The sequence below is a fragment of the Vipera ursinii genome (assembly GCF_947247035.1).
Source record: "Vipera ursinii genome assembly, chromosome: 7".
NCBI lineage: Eukaryota > Metazoa > Chordata > Lepidosauria > Squamata > Viperidae > Vipera > Vipera ursinii.
The window spans coordinates 48074694-48099410 of NC_139521.1; the positions used below are offsets into that span (position 1 = coordinate 48074694).

The window sequence follows — 24717 nt, forward strand, 5'->3', positions numbered from 1 at the left end:
TACCACTTATAAATCCAGTTTGATCATCATGAATCACTTGTTGTATTACCCTCATTAGTCTATTAGCTAAGATTTTTGCAAATATCTTATAATCAGTATTCAAAAGCGATATTGGCCTATAATTTTTAGCTTGGGTAGCATCCTGATCTTCCTTCGGAATCAAGGAAATAAAAGCAGTCTTCCAGGATGGAGGTACCCCTCCTCCCATTTGAATTGTCTTAAACAATTCCCTTAAAGGTTTCACCATTTCTAACTGTAAATTTTTATAATACATGGCAGTCAAACCGTCAGTACCTGGCGCTTTACCCACTTTTAATTGTTTGATTGCTAAAAGAATTTCTTCATCAGTTATCGGTTGATTCATCCCTTCCTTTTGTTCTTGAGTAAGAACAGGAATATTAGCTTTTGTCAATAATCATCTATATCTACATCTCTAATCTTATCCCTAGCATACAGCTTAGAATAAAAATCAACAAAAGTCTTTTTAATAAGACTCTGCTGGTACACTATTTTACCCTTATATTCTATTCTATCTATATTAGAAGCCCTTTGCTTCTTCCTTAACAAGTAAGCTAACCATCTACCTGGTTTATTAGCATTACAAAAAGTGTTATGTCTAGCATACCGTAAGTTAGTTGCCACTTGATCTACCATTAACTTATCAAACTGACCCCTTAGTAAAGTAATTACCTCTTTGATCTTCCCATCAGATGGATTCAGAATTAAAGCCTTTTCTTTTTCCTTAATTTCATCCTCTAATTCTTTCCTCCTAAATTCCAATTTACGTCTATGTTTATTGTTCAAATATATTAATACACCTCTCATATAAGCTTTACATGCATCTCAAACCATCTCAATAGAAGTACCTTTATGCATATTAATTTTTAAAAAATCCTTCATCTGTTTTTTACACTCTTCCACATTTTCCTGGTATCTAAACAAATTTTCATTTAAACGCCAAGACCGTCTATCTCTATTATCTTTTTCTATCTCTAACCATACTGGACTATGATCAGATATAGTTCTTGGACAAATCTTGATCTTCTTAATCCTAGAAAAAAAATCATTAGTAATTAATACAAAATCAATCCTAGAAAAAGATTGATGCCTGTCGGAGAAAAAAGTAAAGTCTTTTTCTTGCAAGTTCCTTTCTCTCCAAACATCTCTCAATTCCAGGTCATCCTTCATCTCAAAAAAAGATTTAGGCAGTTTAGCATGACTTGGGATGCTTTTAAAAAGACCTCCCTTGTCCATTTGTACATTCAAAACACCATTCCAATCTCCCATAAAAATACAAGATTTATAATCCCACTGAATGATCTTGCTGTGTAATAAACTGTAAAAATCTCCTTGTTGTTGATTAGGAGCATATAGTCCAACCAAAAGCGTTTTCTTGCCTTCTATTAATAGTTCAATCATAACATATCTTCCTTGTTTATCTGCTTCAATTAAAGTCGCTGTCAAAGTATTCTTAACGTAAATAACCACTCCATTTTTCTTATCAGTCGCAGAAGCAATAAACTGTGTACCCAACCTCAAGTTTACCAAATACTTTTGATCCGTCGCTCTAATATGTGTTTCCTGTAAGCAAATAACATCGTTTTTAAATTGCTTTAGATATTGAAATACTTTCTTTCTCTTATGTGGTGAATTTAAACCATTAACATTCCAGGTTAGAAGCTTTGTCGCCATCTTTTGCGACCTGAAGCTTTTGGAGCGCCTCTTCCAAAATCACCTGCACTCTCTTTGGTCACGTTCCTCCCACTGCTTCACTGTAAGTAAGTTTTTGAGGTGCCGTCATAACTCTCTGCTGTTCTTGCTGTCTCATTCGTCTAGCAGCAGCACGGGTCATTCTTTGGTCTCTAACCTCCTCCAATGATATTGAAATTTGATCCACTCCTGTAACTTTCTGGAATTCTCCATCTTTCAGCTGCATAACTCCTTCAGCACCTTGTACGTTCTTACTTTGTAATTGACGCTCTCCTTCACCATTCTTCTTTTTAGATTCCAAAAGTGGTATAGGGACTGCCTTTAAAATATTGGCATAGAAATCACGTGCCTGTAACACTGTAAGAAGACGATGTCTCGTGCCTGCATACATCACTACCATACCCACTGGAATCTCCCATCTGAACTGAATATCCCGTCTTCTTAATTCTTCTGCCAAAAAAGCAAACTCCTTCCTTCTCCTTAAAATTCTTGGAGGGATCTCTTTTAAAATTAAAACTTCTTGCTCTGCAATTGCGAATTTACTATTATAAAAAGCTTGAATAACCTCATTTCTAATTGCTCTCTTTGTAAAATAAACCACCACATCTCTGGGTAATTTCCTTTGTCTTGCAATCCATGAATTAACACAAAATATTTTATCTATATCCACCATATCTTCTGCTGGACGCCCCAAAACGCCTTCCAGGGCTTCTGAAACTACTTTTTTCAAATTTTCCTTAGAATCCTCTTTTAAACCTCTGATTCTCACAGCAAACTCCATCTCGTGGTACTGCACCAAGGTTAAATCATCATCAATCTTATCCATCACAGTTTCAGCATCCGTCATTTTAGCATCTAATCTGATATTATTTTGGCTAAGTTCTTCCACTCTCTCGTCCAAACGTTCAATACAAACGGCCATGCTTTGAAATGCAAGTAAGATGTCTGCCCTCATTTCTGTAAGCTTCTCCTCCATAAATTCAGCTAATTGTTGGGATTGCTTTTTCAAAGCCTCTTGCAAAACATCCTGCAAATCTTTTACTGTCAAAGCTGGTGCAGGTGTAGGTGCAGGTGGGGCATTAAAGCCTGTAACAAAGATTGCTGCACCGGGGAAGCCCAACGCTTCTGGGAACTTTAGATGATTTGGCAACCATTTTCGCCCACTCAATTCTGTTGCACACTTTCACTTTTAAAAATCTCCACAAAATCCACTGAGTTAAAGATCATATACTTGCTCTGACATGATTCTCCTGTACAGCTCTGCCTGCATCCAAGTAATCCAAAGTTCACTCTCGCTGGTAGGGATGATTGCTGCATCCTGCTCTGCTCCAAAGCCCTGGAGCAGAGGTGTCCCGAGGTCCGGAGCAAACTCAGGCTTCGGAGGGGGCTCAATCCTTCAACCACCAGAGTTTCAACTCTGGCGGTCTGGGAGAGCTCTACGCCTGCCTGGGTGCTCACCCCCTCCTCTTCTCCCGAGGAGCGGGCTTTTGAGCCGCCAAAACAGCTGATTGTCGCTGTTTTTGGTGGTTCTATGGAGCGACGGGGCTGACAGCCTAAATGGCTGCCGGCAACGGAGCCTTGTCACCCGGAAGCCTCTTTCGGTAAACCAGCACCCCTTTGTACAGGTGATCATGCACACCTCATTAATCAGTTGCCTGAATACAGCTGTAGGCCCCTGTAGCCCAAAACAATCACTTGGAATTGGTAGCACCCTAAAGTACAGTTAAAAGCTTTCTTCCACTCATCCCCCTCCTTGATCCTCATACAGTAATACGCTTCTCTCAAATCCAGTTTGGTAAACACCTTCCCCTTGGACAGGTGGCCCAGCATGTCCTACATAAGGGGGAGGGGGTACATATTCTCCACACAAACCCCATTGATCCCCTAAAGTACATGCATAATCTCAATGATCCATCTTTTTTCTCATTAAAGAGCACCACTGATACCACTCTGGATTTAGCTGGCTGGATGAAACCCCTAAGTTTTTATCCATAAGGGCTTGGAGATCTTCCATCTCCCCTGGGGTCATAGAGTACATCTTTGGCTTGGGAAGTTTTGCCCCCGCAGTAACTCAATTGCAGAGTCTGTGGGACAGTGAGGGGGGAGTGCATCTGATTCCCGCTCACTAAACACTTCTGCTGATATTTAGTCTCGATATTTTCGGGATGCTTGGCCTTGCTGGGCTGCTCTCCATTAGCGTATTAACTGACTTTGCTTTCATTTTCTCAGCTGATCATGTTCACCTAGCTTTTAGTTGTTTCTTCATACCCAGCCCCTTCTCAGGTTTGCTCTTCAGTTCCCACTGTTATTTTGGGGGGCTACAATAAACCGGATAGTCTCTTCGTGGCTCCTTGTCCTTAGGCTCACTGGCTCAGTTCAGGCAGGTTGCAGGCATACACCCACCCAGTGAGCGAGCCATCTACTTGCTGCTTCAGCCTCTTAAGTCTCAGTCCCAACAATTTCACCATCTGCAGGTTGATCAAACAGCGAGTGCACCCTGAGTCTAACAGGGCAGTAAAGACCCCCCTTGCTCCTGACTGGGGCACTACCATCTCCACCTAGGCAGTTAATGGGGCGATGATGCCACTTACCATTGGGTCGTCTTCCCCTTGCTGTCACTTTCATAGAAGAGCAACCCTGGCTTGCTGGGGTTCAGAGTTCCCTCTCCCTCCCATGACTGGGGGGAGACCTCCATGACCTGTTTCACTGTCTGTGTTTCCTCCTTATTGTTCAGAGTTTTCTTTGGCTAGGGTTGGCTTGGGGTCCTTGGCCCCATTTAGGGCTGGGGAGCTAGGCAGTTGACTGCCTGGTGGCCTTCCTTCCCAAATAAGCGGGCACCTGCAGGCCTTCTCTAGCGATTGATGGAAGAGCTCCCCCTTCTCTGTGTATTGGTGGGCACTTCTCTTGGCTTCTGTGGGGGAAGCTCTCATGAGCTGCATGCTGTTAGTATTCCATCAGGTCCAGTTCTACTGTAGTGGCCAGCTGATACCAGGCTTGTAGGTCATCAGGGATTCCTAGGGGCAGGCAATTCTGGTACAGCTCCCTGTTTAACCCATCTCAAAAGTGGTAGACCAGTAGGTATTCTGGCCACCGTCTCAACCTCCTGGCTTGGCTGTGGAACTCCTGAATGTACTCGGCTATAGACTGGCTCCCCTGATTTACAGAACGGATTCCGGCCTCCATTCAACAGGCTGGGATGGGGTCTCCAAATCTGGCTCGAAGCCCTTCTAGGAATGTGTTGACATTTCCCAGCTCCAGAGCCCCCTGGTTGTGAAGTGCCATCACCCACTCAATGGCTTCTTCCAGATTTGTGGTGATGGCATTTACACAGGCCCCTTGTCTGGGAATACTGCTCCATACAGCTCCAGGTAGTTCCACACCTGGTTCAGGAAATAGGTGAGTTTCTCTGACTGGCCATTGAACATGGTTCTTAAAAGCAGTGGCTCATGGTCATCACAGACCAGCACATAGCCCAGTGGCACTCCCACAACCTGCAGGGTGGCACAGGCCAGAGCTCCTGCCACCGCAGAGACCAGCAGGGGCTGCCCGATGGCCACCAAAGGGAGCCCAACCATCACCCAGGCCCCTGCCACTCCCTTCCACACCTGACTTAGTACCATCAGATGAGGTGGAGAAGGGGATGAAGTGGCCAAATGCCTGGCCCATTCCAAGCACTATTCCCTGTGTAGGTGACTTCACTGGCGCCGCTCCCCACATCTCCATTCCAACAAATTTCTTTAGCAGCTGCTTCACTGATGGTCTACGGATGGTAGTCATGGGTCTCCATTCTGCCAACTCTTCCCATTCGGCAGCCGTCTTGGCCTTCCACTTGCTCCCCCAGGTTACTGCAACCCCCAGCAGGATTAGGGAGAATTCCATCTTGACTGCTTTCCCCACACTGCCCTTCCATTGGAGCTTCGGACCAGTGTAGAGGGATCCTACTATGATTCCTTCTTCTCACACTGGCAGTTGCTCTATCTTTTCAGCCCTCACCTTGGATCTCGTCACCACCAGCTGCGCCTGGAGACCACTTCCCGGGAGGGATCACATCAGTCTTTGCTGCGGCATTGACCTTCTTCTCAGTTATATTTATATTTATATTTATTAAATTTTTATACCGCCCTTCTCCCGAAGGACTCAGGGCGGTGTACAGGGCAATAAATATTAAAAACGAAGTACAAAAGTTAAAAAACAATTAAATATTATGGCTGATATAAACAATAATTAAAACCATGTTAAAACCCCAACCCTTAACCCATCAAACCAGGCCGGATTGCTCAAATAAATAAGTTTTTAATTCCCGCCGGAAGGAGCGAAGGTCGGGGCCCATCCGGAGCTCGACCAGCAAGCGGTTCCACAGGTCTGGCGCGCCCACAGAGAACGTCCTCCCCCTGGGGGCCACCAATCGACATTCTTTGATCGGAGGCACCCTGAGGAGGCCCTCTCTGTGGGAGCGCACTGGATGGAGGGAAGTTGACGCCGGCCGCAGGTGTTGCCGTAGGTAATCCGGACGCATGCCATGTAGGGCTTTGTAAGTCATTACCTTGAATCTCACCCGGAGGGCAACCGGCAGCCAATGCAGCTCGTGGAGCAAAGGTGTAACATGGGAGTATCGGGAGACTCCCAACACAACTCGCGCGGCTGCATTCTGCACCAGTTGGAGCCTCTGAGTGGTCTTCAAGGGCAGCCCCATGTTCCCAACATCGCTATGCTACAATCCTCTAGGGGCATCTGAGCAGGTTGCATTCATAACTGGAGAGCTGGTTTAATATCAACTGTCCAAATAGCAGACCCCAAAAAAGGAATCTTCAAGGCTTTGAAGGCCATAAAAAATAAGCTTTATTGAATACCCCTCCCTGTTTCTATGGCAAACTGAGTAGCAATAGAAGTTAGCAGGCATCTTAGCGGTGCAACCTTGACACCAACTTGCCAAGTAAAATATATAAAAAGAACCCTAAATGGCCATCTAATGACCACTGGATTATTGAATAAATGCCTACTGAAAAAGAATTGATATTAGAACAGTACTGTAAGTGCAAGGAAGTCACCATATTCCGTAGGGTTGGGACCATATGCAAAAAGATTTGTCTTCTGGCTTATGTATCTTTTGGAGTTTCCTGAGTTTGGTTGCTTGCTTTCAGACATTTAATTACCCAACTAAGAAATAAAAACCTGAATCTAAATATATAATACATGTGTAATCTATGTGATATATTTTAAGTTACATGTTTTCATTATGTGTTTTTTATCCAATTGTAAAAATTATAATCTTACCAGGTTTCAGTAGAAAATGTCTTTTTCTTCATATAGGACATAAAATGTCCATGTAAAGTTATCTGAAATCTATTAAACTCATATGTTTTGTACTGGAATATAAATAAAATATAAAGAAAATAATCAATTAATAGATTCTAATATAAGGAAAAATGATTGATTCAACTATTTACTGTACTACGATTCTTTTGAATTTAATGTCCATCTCCAATGGAAATAATTTCTCTTAATTTTTAGCTTAAAATTTCTGAGACTTTTTCTGATATAATGTTTTTGTCTCCTGTTTCTCAAAGTTATCTTCTAAAATACACTCATTGCTCAGTTTATTTCTCTCAGAAGCACTTCTACCTTCTTACACCCAGACACCCAAACATACATTATTAAACAGGTAGCCAAGCATTTCAGCCTATCCAAAAAAGTTTCCATTTATTTTTCCAGCCCCTGTGCTGAATCTTTCAGCCCATTTTCATCTGTCTTCCAGGTCCAGCTGCTTTCCTCTCTTTCCTTTTTCTTCTTTGGAATTATCCATGCTGAAGGATAAATTTTGATGTCCCATATTAGTGGCGCAATCACATCAAGCTGCAAATTCTTGCACTCAAGTAAGAAAGAGTGGCATACATTGTGCTGTTTATTAACTGAGTTCATTGCCTGCATTATGAGATATGAATTTTATTAATCCTCTCACTAATGTATTCCAAATTAAAAACTATATTAAACAACATTGTGCTAGCTTATGTGCCTTAAAAGTAAAGGTAAAGGTTCCCCCGCACATGCGTGCTAGTCGTTTCCAACTCTAGGGGCCGGTGCTCATCTCCGTTTCAAAGCCGAAGAGCCAGCACTTGTCCGAGGATGTCTCCGTGGTCATGTGGCCAGCATGACTAGACGCCAAAGGCGCACGGAACGCTGTTACCTTCCCACTGCAGTGGTCCCTATTTTTCTACTTGCATTTTTACGTGCTTTCAAACTGCTAGGTTGGCAGAAGCTGGGACGAGTAACAGGTGCTCACTCTGTTACGTGGCACTCGGGATTCGACCCGCCAAACTGCCGACCTTCTGATCGACAAGCTCAGCGTCCTAACCCACTGAGCCACCACGTCCCTCTTTATGTGCCTTAGGCAGGGCTTTTTTTCTCATAGAACGCCCAGAACAGAGTTCCGGCACCTTTTTTGGATGGAACCTTGTAGGGTAGGCAAGGCAGGTTGTATGACATGTGTGAGTTCCGGCACCTTTTTCTTTTACAATAAAAGCACTGGCCTTAGGTAAGAGGAGAGGGACCTAGCTGATCAACTTCCTGTTCTTTGTCCCTATCTTTAACTGTACGAAATACACTCTTCTTTACTGTTTATGCAAATATTATAAATAATGCTCTCTTTAATACTCATTAAGAAACATTCATTATGATGGACACTAAACAATTTAAATATGACATAAATCAATTCAGTTTTGACTGTTTACATTTTAACAAAAATTCCCAATCAGAAATTCTCAGATTTCTGGAATCTGAAGGTAAAAACCTTCTGAAGGTAAAAACCATTGCTTATGTTGATTTTTTTTAAAGGAAGGGAATTGATATTTATTTTCAAGTAAAGTACCACTCACCTGATTTCTGTCTCTGGCATTTGCATATCTGAACCTCTGAATATAGTAGAAGACCAGCCATGCTAAGGAGATGATCATCAGCACAATGAAGGAGATGGATACAAACACCACAGAAGTACGACTAACATACTTCTGCAGGTTACGGGTTCCGACTGTTATGTGCATCATTACAGTAATATTCCGCTCCAATAGGCTCACTATTTCTTTCCCCTTTGGCTCAGGGATCATTATCGCCACAACATCATCAATACCTATCAGAAAAGAAAGAATTATTAACAAAAAAAATACTTCAAGTGATCTCCAAAACAATTTTATTTTCTTCAAGAGTGATATCATCAGTGGAAAAGAAAATACAAAAACAATAGTCCAGAAGTCACCAACTGCTTACCAGCTTTCCTTTTTTATTCCCCAAAGATGTGAGATCAAAATATAAGACCATTCCTCACAATTTTCTGATTTTCTGTGGGTTTTAAGAGGCAAAATGGATTTCTTAAGCCTTATTAAAATTTATTCCGGGTTGGTTTCTTTGAGAATATGGCTCTCAGCATGTCATATAAAACCTCATAAGGAGGGGGAGGGGGGATTGTTAAAGATAAACTGTATGTTAAAAGTTTTCAATAAAAAAAACACCTTATAATGCCTTCAAGACAACAGACATTGTTCACTTTGTACAAAGATAAAAATGGAAAAAAAAACCTAACGGCTACATCTGAGATCAGCAACAAGCATACTTCATAGGATCTATCTTAAGATTTACATATTTCTAGTATAATTTTTAATAAAATTTTAAAATAAGAAGATAAAAGCTAAGACAAACTAGTAGTAAGGAAGAAAAAAGGAATTAACGCAAAAAGTGCAAGAAAAGTAAAAAGTAAAAATATGTATATATAAAGAAGTATTGATATTCTATATTCTTCCCAGTAGTTATAAGTACAAATTCCAACTCTCTCTAAAGTTACATCATTTTACTCTTCTTTCTATAAATTATCCTGACTATTTATCAAAACCATGTCACAAGTTAGTTATTTTCATTTTTACACCAAAAAGTCCATAAGAGGCCTCTAGTCAGCAGTAAACAAAGATAATATATTTTTTCTATAATTCAATGAATTAATTTACTCATTTCAGAAAATCTAATTGTGTACATTTTAGCAATTACATGCTCATCAGTACACAACTGTCAAATTGTGACTTACTTTGCTCCATACCCTAAGTCAGAGTTCTCCAACCTTTTTGGACCAACACGGGGAAGAGGGGATGGTTCCACCCATGCCCTCAGGAAGCATGCACGCGTAGCTCCATTTGAATAAGCAGAGGGCATGCGTGCCCACCACTTGCACAAATAGAGCACACATGCGCACACTCACCAACTATTTCCACAGACCAGTTCCAAAAGGCTCAAGGGCCGGTAGTGGGCTGTGGCCCAGGAGTTGGGGATCTCTGCCCTAAGTCTTTATATACATTTTAAATCTTTCAGATTCAGATGTAAATGGGAGAACTATTATAACTATATCCTTCTACTGCAATAAATCTGATGAAATACCCTTACTGGTAAGTTGTTCTAGTGAACTTTGCATCTTTCTCCCAGTTTGGCAGATTTTTTTTTGTGGTTGCCACGATTAAAAAGTGAAAGCACAGTATATCAATTACTATGGTGAGAATAAAAGATACTGTAGGTTTTTTTTTCCAGTTTTGTTTTTTCTGCCTTGAATCCTTTAGTCTATTTAAGTAGTCAGATTTCCCAGGTAGGTACAGTCTATTAACCTAATTACGTTTATTATATTCAAAGATACTTTTATCAAAGAAAAAAGTTCTATTTTAAAAAATCACTGCCCTTGCTTTCTGTTTGATACTTTCTAATATCACAATCTTGTCAAGATTTTTGTCTTCAAATTAAAAATTTCTAAAACAGAATCCCTCAAACAAATATCCACATTCACTGAGATTATTTAAACTTCACTGGTGTTCAGAATATCTGTCTTAAGTTGTAAAACAGTTAAATCATAAAGTGTTTAAGAAAATGAGAATGTTGTCCATGAAATGTCCACAAAAGGCCATGCAGCATTTAGGGCATAATTTAAGGCACATTGTGAATCCTCGATTCCAAGCTATTCAGCTCACAATCAAAAACAACAAAACCTAAATTCCTACAATTTTTGAGAGGAACAGCACTTCCAGAACACAAATGGATAAATACTATAATTTCTCCTTCTTGCAGAAAAATTTTGTCACCCAGAATTGACCCTTTGCTGGTAATTTCACCACTGTTCTATCCAGTGCTTTTTTTGTAAAAGAAAAAGATGCCGGAACTCACACATGTCATACAACCCGCCTTGTCTACCCTACAAGGTTCCATCCAAAAAAGGTACCGGAACTCCGTTCTGAGCATTCTATGACAAAAAAGCCCTGCATATGTGCATAAGTGTAGTCAGTAGCAGACGCCTTTTTAAAAATATCAAACATGCAAAGAAACAAAAATAAGTCCAAAATATCTGTATTACATCCAGAAATGCCAACTTTGCAACCAATATTTCTCATCCATAACTATGGCACCCTAAGGATACCTGCATACATGCAAATGCTTCTTTGGGATCAGTAACGCAGCAGGGATTGCTTTTTCCTTCCAGTAACAGATTACTGGGAAATACCAAACATGGCCTTGAGAATTCCAATGTTTGTTACAAATTTTTCTGGATGTGGTTGGAAAGAGGCTGTTTGGCACCAGAGACCACTGCCATGAGAAACACAGCTCTGGGTTGGGGTTTGAAGCAGCTCCGGGTGGGGGCTCAGCATGGGCCGCGGCATGGCAACTGTGGGGAGGGGAATCCCCACGGTGGCTGTGGGGAAGGGAATCCCTATGGCATGTGGCTCCGAGCCGCAGGGGCGGGGGTGCAAAGGATGGGCAGCGACGCCATAGCAAGACACCGGCATCGCTCCCAGGGACAGCACCTCTGAGTTCCGGCACTTTTTTTTTTTTTTGAAAAAAAGCACTGCACATATGTAACATTTTTTGCTAGGATACATGACTACTGCTTGTCCAGAATGTGAAAAGTGAAAAATTGTGACTAAACAAAATTTTAATGTACAGATAATATCACCAGAAATTATTTTAGCCTTTTTAATAAATGTTGTTATTGATGTTAAGCTCACCATGGAAAACATCATATATTGTTATGTATATACTAGGTTAATTATTTAAAGACTGAAGTGCAACATAACTAGATTCTAAATAATCTATTTTTCAAAACACACAACAGTCCAAACAGTAAAAGTAAAGTCTAAATTAAGAATATTTCATTCTTAAGAATTGTTTAATTTAAAGTGGTTTAGTTGTAATAGATGGTTATAGATTCAAAATAGTTTTCAAGAGTGTAAAAAGATACTATTTTTTTCTAGCATCAGCTAAATTAGACATATTACATTGAGAAAAATGTTTCTCATTTCTTTCCTGTTACCTTTATTGATTTCATTGCAGAGATGTTAACATAGGAAATAGATTATTTTGTTATCTAATTTTACCTTCCAAAAGACAGAAGCAGATGAAAAATGTGAGGTTCTTTCCTGTTGGCTTTTTTGAATTAACTGTTTTAGATTTTAAAAGTTTAGTTCCTTAAGAAGTAACCTTGTAAATAATTTTAATGTCCTCCTCTAGTGTAGCGTAGGCAACCTTGGCTCTTTTATGACTCAAGGACTTCAACTCCCAGAATTCCTGAGCCAGCATGGCTCAGCTTGGAAACCTCTCTCTTTCCCCTCAGCATGGCTGGCTCAGGATTTCTGGGAGTTGAAGTCCACAAGTCATAAAAAAGAGCCAAGATTGCCTACTCCTAAAGCCAATAGAGGGAGCTTTTTTTTGCAAAAAAAAAAAGGTGCCGGAACGCTGTCCTGAGCATTCTATGAGAAAAAAAGCCCTGTATATACCGCTTCACAGTGCTTTACAGCTCTCTCTAAGCCGTTTATAGAGTCAGTATATTGCCCCAACAATGTGGGCCCTCATTTTACTGACCTCAGAAGGATGGAAGGCTGAGCCAAACTTGAGCCGGTGAGATTCAAACTGCCAAACTGCTGGCAGCCAGCAGTCAGCGGAAGTAGCCTGCAGTACAGGTAGTCCTCAAGGTATGAACCTAAATGAACCTGGCCATTAGGTTCATAAGTCAGAAAAATCATCAAATAAATCAGACTCAATTTTACAATTTTTTAAAAATAAATTAAAGTGAACAACAACTGCTGCTACCAGTTCAAGCCTCTTCAGCTGCCCATGGGGGTGGGGGTGAAGCTGTTGCTTAAAAAAAAAACACTTGCCAGCTTAAGAGTCTCCAGCCAGGTACCCAGAGCTAGTTGGGGGGGGATTTGCAGAGTTCTCAGTTTGTAATAGTAACAGAGATGGTAGGGACCTTGAAGTCATCTAGTTCAGGACATTGGCACCTGGCAGGTGGTATGCAACCATCCTAGAAAAGTGGTAGCGGGGGAGGGGAATGAGCTGAACCAGTGGCAGCACCATACAAGCCTGAGCAAGAGATGGCTGGAGCTGCAGGGCTCAGCGGAAGCACCAAGATCAGCGCTTCTTCGGGGCTGTCAGGGCTCAGTGAAAGCACCAGGATCAGCACCAGGCTACAGCTGGAGTTTGGCACTGATCCCGGCACATCTGCTGAGCCCAGAAGAAGCGCCAATCAGTTGGAATGTTGCAGCATCTCCAGGGTCTTGTGATTTACATTCAGATGCTTAGCAACTGATTCATATTTATGATGGTGTCCTGCTCAGCTGTGGCTTGGGGGGCACTTTTTTCAGTGCCATTGTAACTTTGAACAGTCACTAAGCAAACTGTTGTAAGTCGAGGACTACTTGTACTTCATCACTTTTTTCCTTTTTTTTTTTTGGTCATCATGTTTTTGACACCTTGCCAGGCAACTGGTGGTACTTGGATGTTGCCATATCCTAAAAGTGGTACAATGGGTGAAAAGGTTGAAAAGCCCTGATCTAGTCTAACCCACTGCTCTCACAAGAGAGTACAGTATTTTTGATAAATGCTTATCCAGTCTCTTCTTAAAAGCTTCCAGTGATGGGGCACCCATAACTTCTGGAGTCAATTTAAATTTCAAACCTACAAACTACAGTAAAATATGCTAATCTCCAAAATAAAAAGCTCGATAGTTCGCAAACAGAATAGTTTGTAACGAACAGTATTTTGTTTGCAAAGAAACAGTTTGCAAGCTCTATAGCAGTGGTGGCGAACCTATGGCACACATGCCAGAGGCGGCACTCAGAGCCCCCTCTGTTGGCATGCGTGCTACCGCCAGCAGCAAACCTATCAGGCCGCCACAGCTGCCCAGAGCCGGAGCCCCGCCCAGCACAAAGGAGGCAAAGCAGCCGACTAGCAAGCTCAAGTAGAGCAGAGGTCACCAACCATTGTCGATTGGCGGACTGGAAGAAAAGGAAGGGGGAAGCATTTTACATGCATGTGTACATGCATGGGGCCGTGAGTATGTACATGCTGCAAATGGGGCAGGGCTAGTGCCTGCGTGATACTCACTAGCCCTGCCTCATTCTTGTGTGGTGCAGCACCTTGCATCTGCACCCTGCGGCGCCACGGCGGCCGTATTTGCGCCTTGCAGCACGTGGCCCATTTTTGCGCCTCTGGGTTTTGTGTGCCAGAGGCAGCTCTCAGAGGCGCTTCCCTGCCCCCCCTGAGGGCACCACAATGCTGATGCACCCCTGGGACTTTGCGACAAATAAGTGGGTTGCGGGTTGCGGTTTGGGCACTCGGTCTCTAAAAGGTTCGCCATCACTGCTCTATAGAGTAACAAAAAATATTTTAAAATACTTATAGAAGTAATTCTACGCTAGCACTCCAGCCCAGGCAGCAGCAGCAAAAGCAAAAACAAACCAGCCTCAGATTCACTCTTGTTTGGCCATGAGACTAGGGACTACCAAAAATCACAAAAAAAACCTTCTGGTTTCTGGTAGGCCTGAACAGCCCGGGCAAGTTACCGATTTAGAAATGTTGTAGCAGAGACTGAATCCAAGTTACATGGCTACAGAGGCCTCTTTTTGGTTGCAATGTTAAATTTCTAATGTAAGTGCCGTATATACTTGAGTATAAGCCGAATTTTTCAGCCCACTTTTTGGGCTGAAAAATCCACTTCAGCTTATACTCCAGTGAACAAAAAAAAAGAACTTACCGAGGACTTGCGCGCGGCCGAGCTACTTTGCCTGACGCTGCTGGGGGCGCGTCTCGGCCAGGGCCTTGCAGGATCCGGCCCGGGCGCCTCTGCTCGCCCTCAGCAGCACCTGGCCCGGAATCACATGCGAAACAAGCCCGGCAGAGGAGCCGGAGCGGCGAAAATAGGGATTTCTACTCTCTTCTTGGTCACTTTGCTGGGATAAAATGCCATTTCTGGCTCTGGGTGTGTAAATTGAGAGGCAATCTGGATATAAATTATAACTAGCACCCGAAGTTGAAGTCATTAGAGATGCGTCAGGCAAAGTAGCTCACATGCAAAGAAGCCCGGCAGAGGAGCTCGCCGCTCCGGCTCCTCTGCCAAGAAGAGAGTAGAAATCCCTATTTTCAGAGCCGAGAAGAGAAGCGCGGCTACAGCAGTCGCTGAAAAATCCAGCAGCAGAGTTCCGCAGAGGAATAAAAAGCACGAAGAAAAGCAAAGGAAATGGTGAGGAGGAGGAAGAGAGACGCCTTGGCTTCGTGCAACTCTCTCTGGAGTAACCGTCACAGCGGCTCCATCGTGTCTCCAAGGTGCAAAGCTCCTCCTCCCCAATGCCTTCCTCGGGAGCCCTCGGGGCTTTTGAGAAACTCTTTCCCGCTGCCTCGGCATCAGATTCCGCCGCCGCCACCGCCGCCTCAGCTGCGGATGGCCGAAGGCCCAGCCTAATCAGCCGCCAGTCCCCAGAGACCCGAGAGCTGGCACATACGGGTCTGCCACACGGAAAGCAGGGAACAGGGTAGTTAAATATGGCTCTTCCCTGCCGCGTTCTCAGGTTACCTTGGCGCCCCACCATTGCCACGGCGGAGAGAGAGAGAGAGAGAGAATTGCGCGCGAGCGAGCCCGAGCTAGAGTTCCCCCCAAGGGGGCGGAGAAAGAAGAACTCTCGGAGCGTTTCTTTCGTAAATACGCACGCAGGCACACACTCGCCCAGCCGCGCACTTCGCCCAGCTTCTCGCGGGGAGTTTGCAAGCCCTTCGTTTCTCTTCAGGGCCGTCAGAAGGGCGAGCAAGTCTCTGCCCTGCCCTGCCCTGCCCTGCCCTGCCCTGCCGTGGGGGTGGGGAGCAAAGCGCGCTTGATGTTCCTGGAAACAAGAAGGGCCTGCGGAGACTAACACCAACCCGAGTGCCCAAGCGGGTCTTCTCAGCGTCAGGCAAAGTACCGTATATACTTGAGTATAAGCCGAATTTTTCAGCCCACTTTTTTGGGCTGAAAACTCCACTTCGGCTTATACTCCAGTCAACAAAAAAAAGAACTGTCCCTTCGTTCGGAACAGGCTGCTGAGAGAAGGGAGGGCTGGGCTCCGCACGGGCCGCGGGTCCGGCGTTCGCCCGCTGAACAGCTGATGGGCGCGGGCGTGGCCGGGCTGTCTCCAGAGCCGGGCGGGTTCCACCAGCTGGGCTTCCCACGGCTGCCTCAGCAGTTGGCGCGGCCGCCGGCGTTTGCCCGCCAAACAGCTGATGGGCGCGGGCGTGGCCGGGCTGTCTCCGGAGCCGGGCGGGTTCCACCGGCGTTGTTCGCCCGCCGAACAGCTGATGGGCGCGGGCGTGGCCGGGCTGTCCCCGGAGCCGGGCGGGATCCACCGGCATTGGGTGTTCGCCCGCCGAACAGCTGACGGGCGCGGGCGTGGCCGGGCTGTCCCCAGAGCTGGGCGGGATCCACCGGCATTGGGTGTTCGCCTGCCGAACAGCTGACGGGCGCGGGCCTGGCCGAGCTGTCCCCAGAGCCGGGCGCCTTCCACCGCCGTTCGGCGTTCGCCCGCCGAACAGCTGATGGGCGCGGGCGTGGCCGGGCTGTCCCCGGAGCCGGGCGGGATCCACCGGCATTGGGTGTTCGCCCGCCGAACAGCTGACGGGCGCGGGCGTGGCCGGGCTGTCCCCAGAGCTGGGCGGGATCCACCGGCATTGGGTGTTCGCCCGCCGAACAGCTGACGGGCGCGGGCCTGGCCGGGCTGTCCCCAGAGCCGGGCGCCTTCCACCGGCGTTCGGCGTTCGCCCGCCGAACAGCTGATAGGCGCGGGCGTGGCCGGGCTGTCCCCAGAGGTAAACTTCGTGACCCACCCAGCCCATGCATAAAACAGAAATGAAAAGTCTTAAAAAAGTTTTGTGCGGTTAAATAAACAGCATTTGCATATTGTTTCTCCACGGAGCACCGACAAAATTCGCTCGAATTAAGGAACGCCGGTAAAAGAACAAGTCTGTGAAAGCGGGCGAGAATTCATTTCTTTTAAACCGGCTGCAAGTACCAGGAGCCAAAGGCAGCCTCTCCGAAAGCCTCACACTGAAAGCGGGCGAGAATTCATTTCTTTTAAACCGGCTGCAAGTACCAGGAGCCAAAGGCAGCCTCTCCGAAAGCCTCACACTGAAAGCGGGCGAGAATTCATTTCTTTTAAACCGGCTGCAAGTACCAGGAGCCAAAGGCAGCCTCTCCGAAAGCCTCACACTGAAAGCGGGCAAGAATTCATTTCTTTTAAACCGGCTGCAAGTACCAGGAGCCAAAGGCAGCCTCTCCGAAAGCCTCACACTGAAAGCGGGCGAGAATTCATTTCTTTTAAACCGGCTGCAAGTACCAGGAGCCAAAGGCAGCCTCTCCGAAAGCCTCACACCCAAAGACGCAGGCACGCCCACACCGAGGAACGCCGCCGCTGGCGAGGCTCGCAACATCTGGGGGGGCGACCGGCGGGCTAGGGCAAGGCTGCTCGCGAGCGAGGGGTATCTGTGCCTGTGCCGACACAGAAACGCTTCTCTCTCCGGGTGGGGGAAGGCTCGGCGGCTCCCTGGGTCTATATACGCCTCTGTATGCGCACGCCGCCTCGCGCTCCCGCAAACGAGAAAGAAAGAACGGCAGCGTCTGCGAGCCTCGCCAGCGGCGGCGTTCCTCGGTGTGGGCGTGCCTGCGTCTTTGGGTGTGAGGCTTTCGGAGAGGCTGCCTTTGGCTCCTGGTACTTGCAGCCGGTTTAAAAGAAATGAATTCTCGCCCGCTTTCACAGACTTGTTCTTTTACACCGGTGCAAGTACCAAGAGCCAAAGGCAGCCTCTCCGAAAGCCTCACACCCAAAGACGCAGGCACGCCCACACCGAGGAACGCCGCCGCTGCCGTTCTTTCTTTCTCGTTCGCGGGAGCTCGAGGCGGCGTGCGCATACAGAGGCGTATATAGACCCAGGGAGCCGCCGAGCCTTCCCCCACCCGGAGAGAGAAGCGTTTCTGTGTCGGCGCAGGCACAGATACCCCTCGCTCGCGAGCAGCCTTGCCCTAGCCCGCCGGTCGCGCCCCCCCAGATGTTGCGAGCCTCGCCAGTGGCGGCGTTCCTCGGTGTGGGCGTGCCTGCGTCTTTGGGTGTGAGGCTTTCGGAGAGGCTGCCTTTGGCTCCTGGTACTTGCAGCCGGTTTAAAAGAAATGAATTCTCACCCGCTTTCAGTGTGAGGCTTTCGGAGAGGCTGCCTTTGGCTCCTGGTACTTGCAGCCGGTTTAAAAGAAATGAATTCTCGCCCGCTTTCACAGACTTGTTCTTTTACCGGCGTTCCTTAATTCGAGCGAATTTTGTCGGTGCTCCGTGGAGAAACAATATGCAAATGCTGTTTATTTAACCGCACAAAACTTTTTTAAGACTTTTCATTTCTGTTTTATGCATGGGCTGGGTGGGTCACGAAGTTTACCTCTGGGGACAGCCCGGCCACGCCCGCGCCTATCAGCTGTTCGGCGGGCGAACGCCGAACGCCGGTGGAAGGCGCCCGGCTCTGGGGACAGCCCGGCCAGGCCCGCGCCCGTCAGCTGTTCGGCGGGCGAACACCCAATGCCGGTGGATCCCGCCCAGCTCTGGGGACAGCCCGGCCACGCCCGCGCCCATCAGCTGTTCGGCGGGCGAACGCTGAACGCCGGTGGATCCCGCCCGGCTCTGGGGACAGCCCGGCCACGCCCGCGCCCATCAGCTGTTCGGCGGGCGAACAACGGAGTCGCTCACCCGTGCTTTCCCCCCCCATCGCTCACCCGTGCCGCCCCAAAAATGCCGCTGCCGCTCGCCCGCTTGCTCGCTTCCTCGCCCGGGGACCAGCACCAGCCAGCCAGCCCGCCGGCGAGAAGCCCGGCCCGGAGGGGAGGGGAGGGGAGGGAGCGGAGTCGCTCACCCGTGCTTTCCCCCCCCATCGCTCACCCGTGCTTTCCCCCCCCATCGCTCACCCGTGCCGCCCCGAAAATGCCGCTGCCGCACGCCCGCTTGCTCGCTTCCTCGCCCGGGGACCAGCACCAGCCCGCCAGCGAGAAGCCCGGCCCGGAGGGGAGGGGAGGGGAGGGAGCAGAGTCACCGGGGGCGCAGCCCGGGGCCCACGTGGAAACAAGGCTTTACACACACACACACACACACACACACACACAGAGACGGAGGGAAACAAGCTTGACTGAGGAGGGAAACAAGCCCCTCCCCCCCCCACACACACACACGCACGAGGAGGGAAACAAGCTTGACTGAGGAGGGAAACAAGCCCCTCCCTCCACATACACACACACGCACGAGGAGGGAAACAAGCTTGACTGAGGAGGGAAACAAGCCCCTCCCCCACACACACACGCACGCACGAGGAGGGAAACAAGCTTTACTGAGGAGGGAAACAAGCCCCTCCCCCACACACACACGCACGCACGAGGAGGGAAACAAGCTTTACTGAGGAGGGAAACAAGCCCCTCCCCCACACACACGCACGCACGAGGAGGGAAACAAGCTTGACTGAGGAGGGAAACAACGCTTGACTGCCGCCTCCCTAGCAGACCACCCCATTCCTGTTAGAAATGGAGCCCAGTACTTCTAGTACTCCTGCACCAATGGAGCCCAGTACTTCTAGTATTCCTGCACCAAAACAAAGACGCAGGTCATACGAAGCTGCTTTCAAACTAAAGGTTGTGTTAAGAGCAGAAAAAAGCAATAACAGTATTGCAGGTAGGGAATTTGGTGTTGATGAAAAACAAGTGAGGGAGTGGCGGAAAATGAAAGCTGAGTTGGAAAAGATTCCAAAGGCAAAAAAAGCTCGACGTGGTTTAACAACTCCATATGTGGCTCTAGAGACTGAATTGCATGAATGGGTTATGGAGTGTCGTCAAAATGGTTACTGCGTAACACGCATGGGAATTCGCTTATGTGCCCTTCAAATGGCTAAAGATGACAAATTAAAAGTACCAGGCATTGAAAATTTTGTTGCGTCAGCAGGATGGTGTACTGGCTTCATGAATAGGTATGGCCTATGTTTGCGGCAAAGAACAAAGATTTCACAGAAGTTGCCAAAAGACCTTGATGAAAAAGTGATGTCATTCCATTCATTCATCATAAAACAAAGAAAGATCCATAACTATGACCTGGGAGATATTGGGAATATGGATGAAACACCTATGACCTTTGATCTTCCAAGCAACAGAACCGTGGCAAGTTTGGGAGACAAAACTGTTTTACTCAGAACCACAGGTAATGAGAAAAACCATTTTACAGTTGTTCTGTCATGTTTGGCTAATGGAACTAAGCTGCGGCCTGTCATTATTTTTAAAAGAAAGACCTTGCCTAAAAAGGTCAAATTCCCACCACGAATTACAGTGCGCCCACATGTTAAAGGCTGGATGGATGAAGATGGAACAAAAAAGTGGCTGGAAGAAGTTTGGAATGGACGACCAGGTGCAGCCTTAAAGAAAAAACCATCATTGCTAGTTTGGGATATGTTCAGAGCCCACACATCTGATGACATAAAAAGATTGGCAAAGTCTTCTCAAGTTACTTTAGCCGTTATTCCAGGTGGGCTTACATCTGTATTACAGCCCTTAGATGTGTGTTTAAATAAACCTTTCAAAGACCGTGTGCGAAAGATGTGGTGCGAATGGATGTCATCTGGTCAAGCCCGACTAACAAAAGGTGGAAATATGATGAAGCCTGACATAGAACTGATAGCAAAGTGGGTTCGTGATGCATGGGAAGAGATTCCAGAGGACATGGTGAAGCACGCCTTCAGGAAATGTGGCATAAGTAATGCTATGGATGGCAGTGAAGACACTGCTTTGCATGAGGAGGACAACTGTGATAGTGATGACAGCGAACTCTGTGACAATGTATATGATGATAACCTCACACCAGCTACAGCTGCAGCTCTGTTTGCAGATACAGATGAGGAGGAGGAATCCAGTTTTGAAGGATTTTGATGCTTGTGTTTTAGCTTGGTTGCTTATTGAGTTAAGGTTTTTGTACATTTAAAGTTATTGTTAATACTTTAATATTATATATTGTTTTTGTTGAATATACTGATAATATATTGTTTTTGTTGAATATACTGATAATATATTGTTTTTGTTGAATATACTGATAATATATTGTTTTTGTTGACCCTCTTTTCCACATGCCTCAATTAAAGCAATTTTATTGTTATCTACCTGTATTTTTATTTTTGAAATTTACCGTGAGCTGCTGCATTTCCCAGCCTCGGCTTATACTCGAGTCACCAACTTTTTCCAGTTTTTTGGGGTAAAATTAGGGGTCTCGGCTTATAATCGAGTCGGCTTATACTCAAGTATATACGGTAGCTCACATGCAAAACAAGCCCGGCAGAGGAGCCGGAGCGGCTCCGTTGCTGGGGGCGCGTCTCGGCCGGGGCCTTGCAGGATCCAGGCGGGCATCTTTGCTCGCCGCTCCGGCTCCTCTGCTGGGCTTGTTTCGCATGTGATTCCGGGCCAGGTGCTGCTGAGGACGAGCAGAGGCGCCAGGGCCGGATCCTGCAAGGCCTCGGCCAAGACGCGACCCCAGCAGCGTCAGGCAAAGTAGCTCACATGCAAAACAAGCCCAGCAGAGGAGCCGGAGCAGCTCCGCTGCTGGGGGCACATCTCGGCCGGGCCTTGCAGGATCTGGGCTGGGCGCCTCTGCTCGCCGCTCCGGCTCCTCTGCCAGGCTTGTTTCGCATGTGATTCCGGGCCAGGTGCTGCTGAGGGCGAGCAGAGGCGCCCGGGCCGGATCCTGCAAGGCCCCGGCCGAGACGCGACCCCAGCAGCGTCAGGCAAAGTAGCTCACATGCAAAACAAGCCCGGCAGAGGAGCCGGAGCGGCTCCATTGCTGGGGGTGCGTCTCGGCTGGCGCCTTGCAGGAGCCGGGCGGGCGTCTTTGCTCACCGCTCCGGCTCCTCTGCCAGGCTTGTTTCGCGTGCGAGCTACTTTGCCGGCCGCTGCTGAGGGAAGATCTCTGGAGAGGAGCATAAGGTGAGCTGCTGCATTTCCCAGCCTCGGCTTATACTCGAGTCAATAACTTTTTCCATTTTGGGGGGGTAAAATTAGGGGTCTCGGCTTATACTCAAGTTGGCTTATACTCAAGTATATACGGTACCCTTTCAGAGTTAATTCGTTTTTGTGAAAGCTCGCTACATAAACGTTCATACCTGGGGGGGGGTTAAAAGGTAAAAGGTAAAGATTCCCCCCGCACATGCGTGCTAGTCGTTTCCAACTCTAGGGGCCGGTGCTCATCTCTGTTTCAAAGCTGAAGAGCCAGCGCTTGTCCGAGGATGTCTCTGTGGTCATGTGGCTGGCATGACTAGACACCAAAGGCGCATGGAACGCTGTTACCTTCCCACCGTAGTGGTCCCTATTTTTGTACTTGCATTTTTATGTGCTTTTGAACTGCTAGGTTGGCAGAAGCTGGGATGAGTAACAGGTGCTCACTCTGCTACGCAGCACTCGGGATTCGACCCGCCAAACTGCCGATCTTCTGATTGACAAGCTCAGCGTCCTAACCCACTGAGCCACCGCATCCCTCTGGGGGGGTTACCTGTACTCAATTATAACCACTGCGTCACCAGGGCTCTTAATTGATGTTTTTGAATATCCATTAGAGAAGACCACTCATTTAATCTGGCTGATTAACCAGCAAACCCAGTCCTCAACTAAGAGCTCTTTTTTCTACAAAATCATTTTCAGATGTGAGTTAACAACTGAGACCTGGCAGCAGTAGCATACAAAATTAGCACCATAACTTTCTTCATTAAGGCCCCTTTTAGAGCATCAATTTTTTTAGTAACATTAAAAAAACTACAAAGAGATGAAAAGAGACTAATATGTATAGAATGAGGGGTTATTTTATAAATAGGAACATCAGACCTAATTCAGACATAAGCCAGCCCTGAGTCTTCGGAGAAGGGTGGGATATAAATGGAATTTTTAAAAAAAATTAACAGCCTACAACATGTACAACTTCTCTACAAAGATCTCTACAAAGTCTTCTGTTCACTAAGGTAATGTTATCAGAAAACCCTGTAAAATCTTTTAGGTCAGTTTAGTGTTGCACACAATATTTTGGAGGTGGAGAAGGATGGATATATTTATGAATGCACTGAGAAACATATACAAGATTTTTTTAACATGACATTATATCATTAAACTCCATGTTCAAGTGATCCTGAGTGAGACTAAGTCAAATACAAGTATGCAAGTGCTCTCAAGGTTTTTAGGCACTCAATTTCATTAAAAAAACCAACAACCATAACCTAATGGGCCTCAAAGAAAACTGTAATACAGCTATTCCTCAAATTATGACCATAACTGGGGCCAGAATTTTCATGCTAAGCAAGGCAGTGAAGTGAGTTGCATCTGATTTTACAACTTCCTTGTCATGGCTGTTAAGTAAATCATTGCAATTGTTAAGTGAATATATGGCTGTTAAGCAAATTTGATTTTACGCCCTTGACTTTTCAATTCAGAAGCCAGCTGGGAAGGTCACAAATGGCAATCACCTGACCTCAAGACACTGTAAATACATGCTAGTTGCCAAGCACCTGAATTTTCATCATGTGACCCTTCGGATGCTGTGACAGTTGTATATGCAAGGACCGGTTGTAAGTCATATTTTTCATGTCATGTTATTCTAACTCTAAATGAACACTAAACAAATGGTTGTTATGTCTAGGACTACCGGTAGTATTAGCATTATTCGAAGCACATTAGACATTAAGAGCAAGTCTCCGTGAAAGGAAAACTACCAAATTACCAAAAGCAGTATAGAAATAAAAGGATTAAATGCACAGGCCTCATGGTTATGCTTATTATTTTAAAACTGGACTTCTCATCACAAACAGTATGAGGAATATGGAACTTAGAGGGCTCCAACTTGAAAGCAATCAAAGAGTGTTACTACAGGAAAAAGAACTTACTATGAAAAAGAACATTAAAAAGTAGATTTTTATGATGAAAGATAACATGTTCATATAAAATATTTTCAGAGCCAGATTTCTCTTCTTAATGATCCTGTTCTTGGATTATTAACTGCATCACAGTACAGAAGTCTAACAATATAATATGGTAATCATACTCTAGCTGATTACATTTTGTTCCAAATTATTGTCATTTAATATCTGCTATGGAGAAATTACAGTCAGCATTTGCTTTTCAGCTGTTAATCAAATAGTACAGATAAAATCTGCTCAAATGCTAATTAGGATTCCTTTCATAATTCAGATCAGAACTCAAGATAAAATACACCTGATGGTGATACTTCTGATATTGCACAAATCAAGACAGAATGTAGAGAAGTCATATTCTCTTCTCAAGTTTCTGAAATCAACGTCAAGGCCTCAATTCAAAAACTGTCCATTTTAATTGCATGTAGACACTTTGCAAATTTGCTAATACAATAAACATAATCAATGGGAGTGTTATATTATGATCTTATGCTTCCTCATCTTTGCCCAACAGTGCAAAATGAAATATACTTTGATTCTATTAAGTTAAGCATTCACAGACTATCTAAGCATTAACATCTCTATTCAAAATTATGAAAATGCTCCATTTATTGCTTTTGGCTTTTCAGAAGAATATTACTTCTCACATTTTAAGAGATTATTTTTATTTTATTTGTGCAGTCTTCTATATGTTTTTCTTTTTCTTTTTAGTGGAAGCATGGCCTTAATGTGAATAGTATT

General features: G+C 45.7%; 1 protein-coding gene across 1 annotated transcript in view; it reads right to left on the minus strand.

Moving 5' to 3' along the window:
- RNF150 (ring finger protein 150) overlaps positions 1 to 24717 on the minus strand; it is a gene marked incomplete at both ends in the record, with an annotated part of 123651 nt that overhangs the window by 28261 nt on the left and 70673 nt on the right. Inside the window, one exon of the mRNA XM_083366966.1 lies at positions 8583 to 8833. Within this exon, the coding sequence (XP_083223092.1) occupies positions 8583 to 8833 (251 nt within the window). The remainder of the gene's footprint in view (positions 1 to 8582; positions 8834 to 24717) is intronic.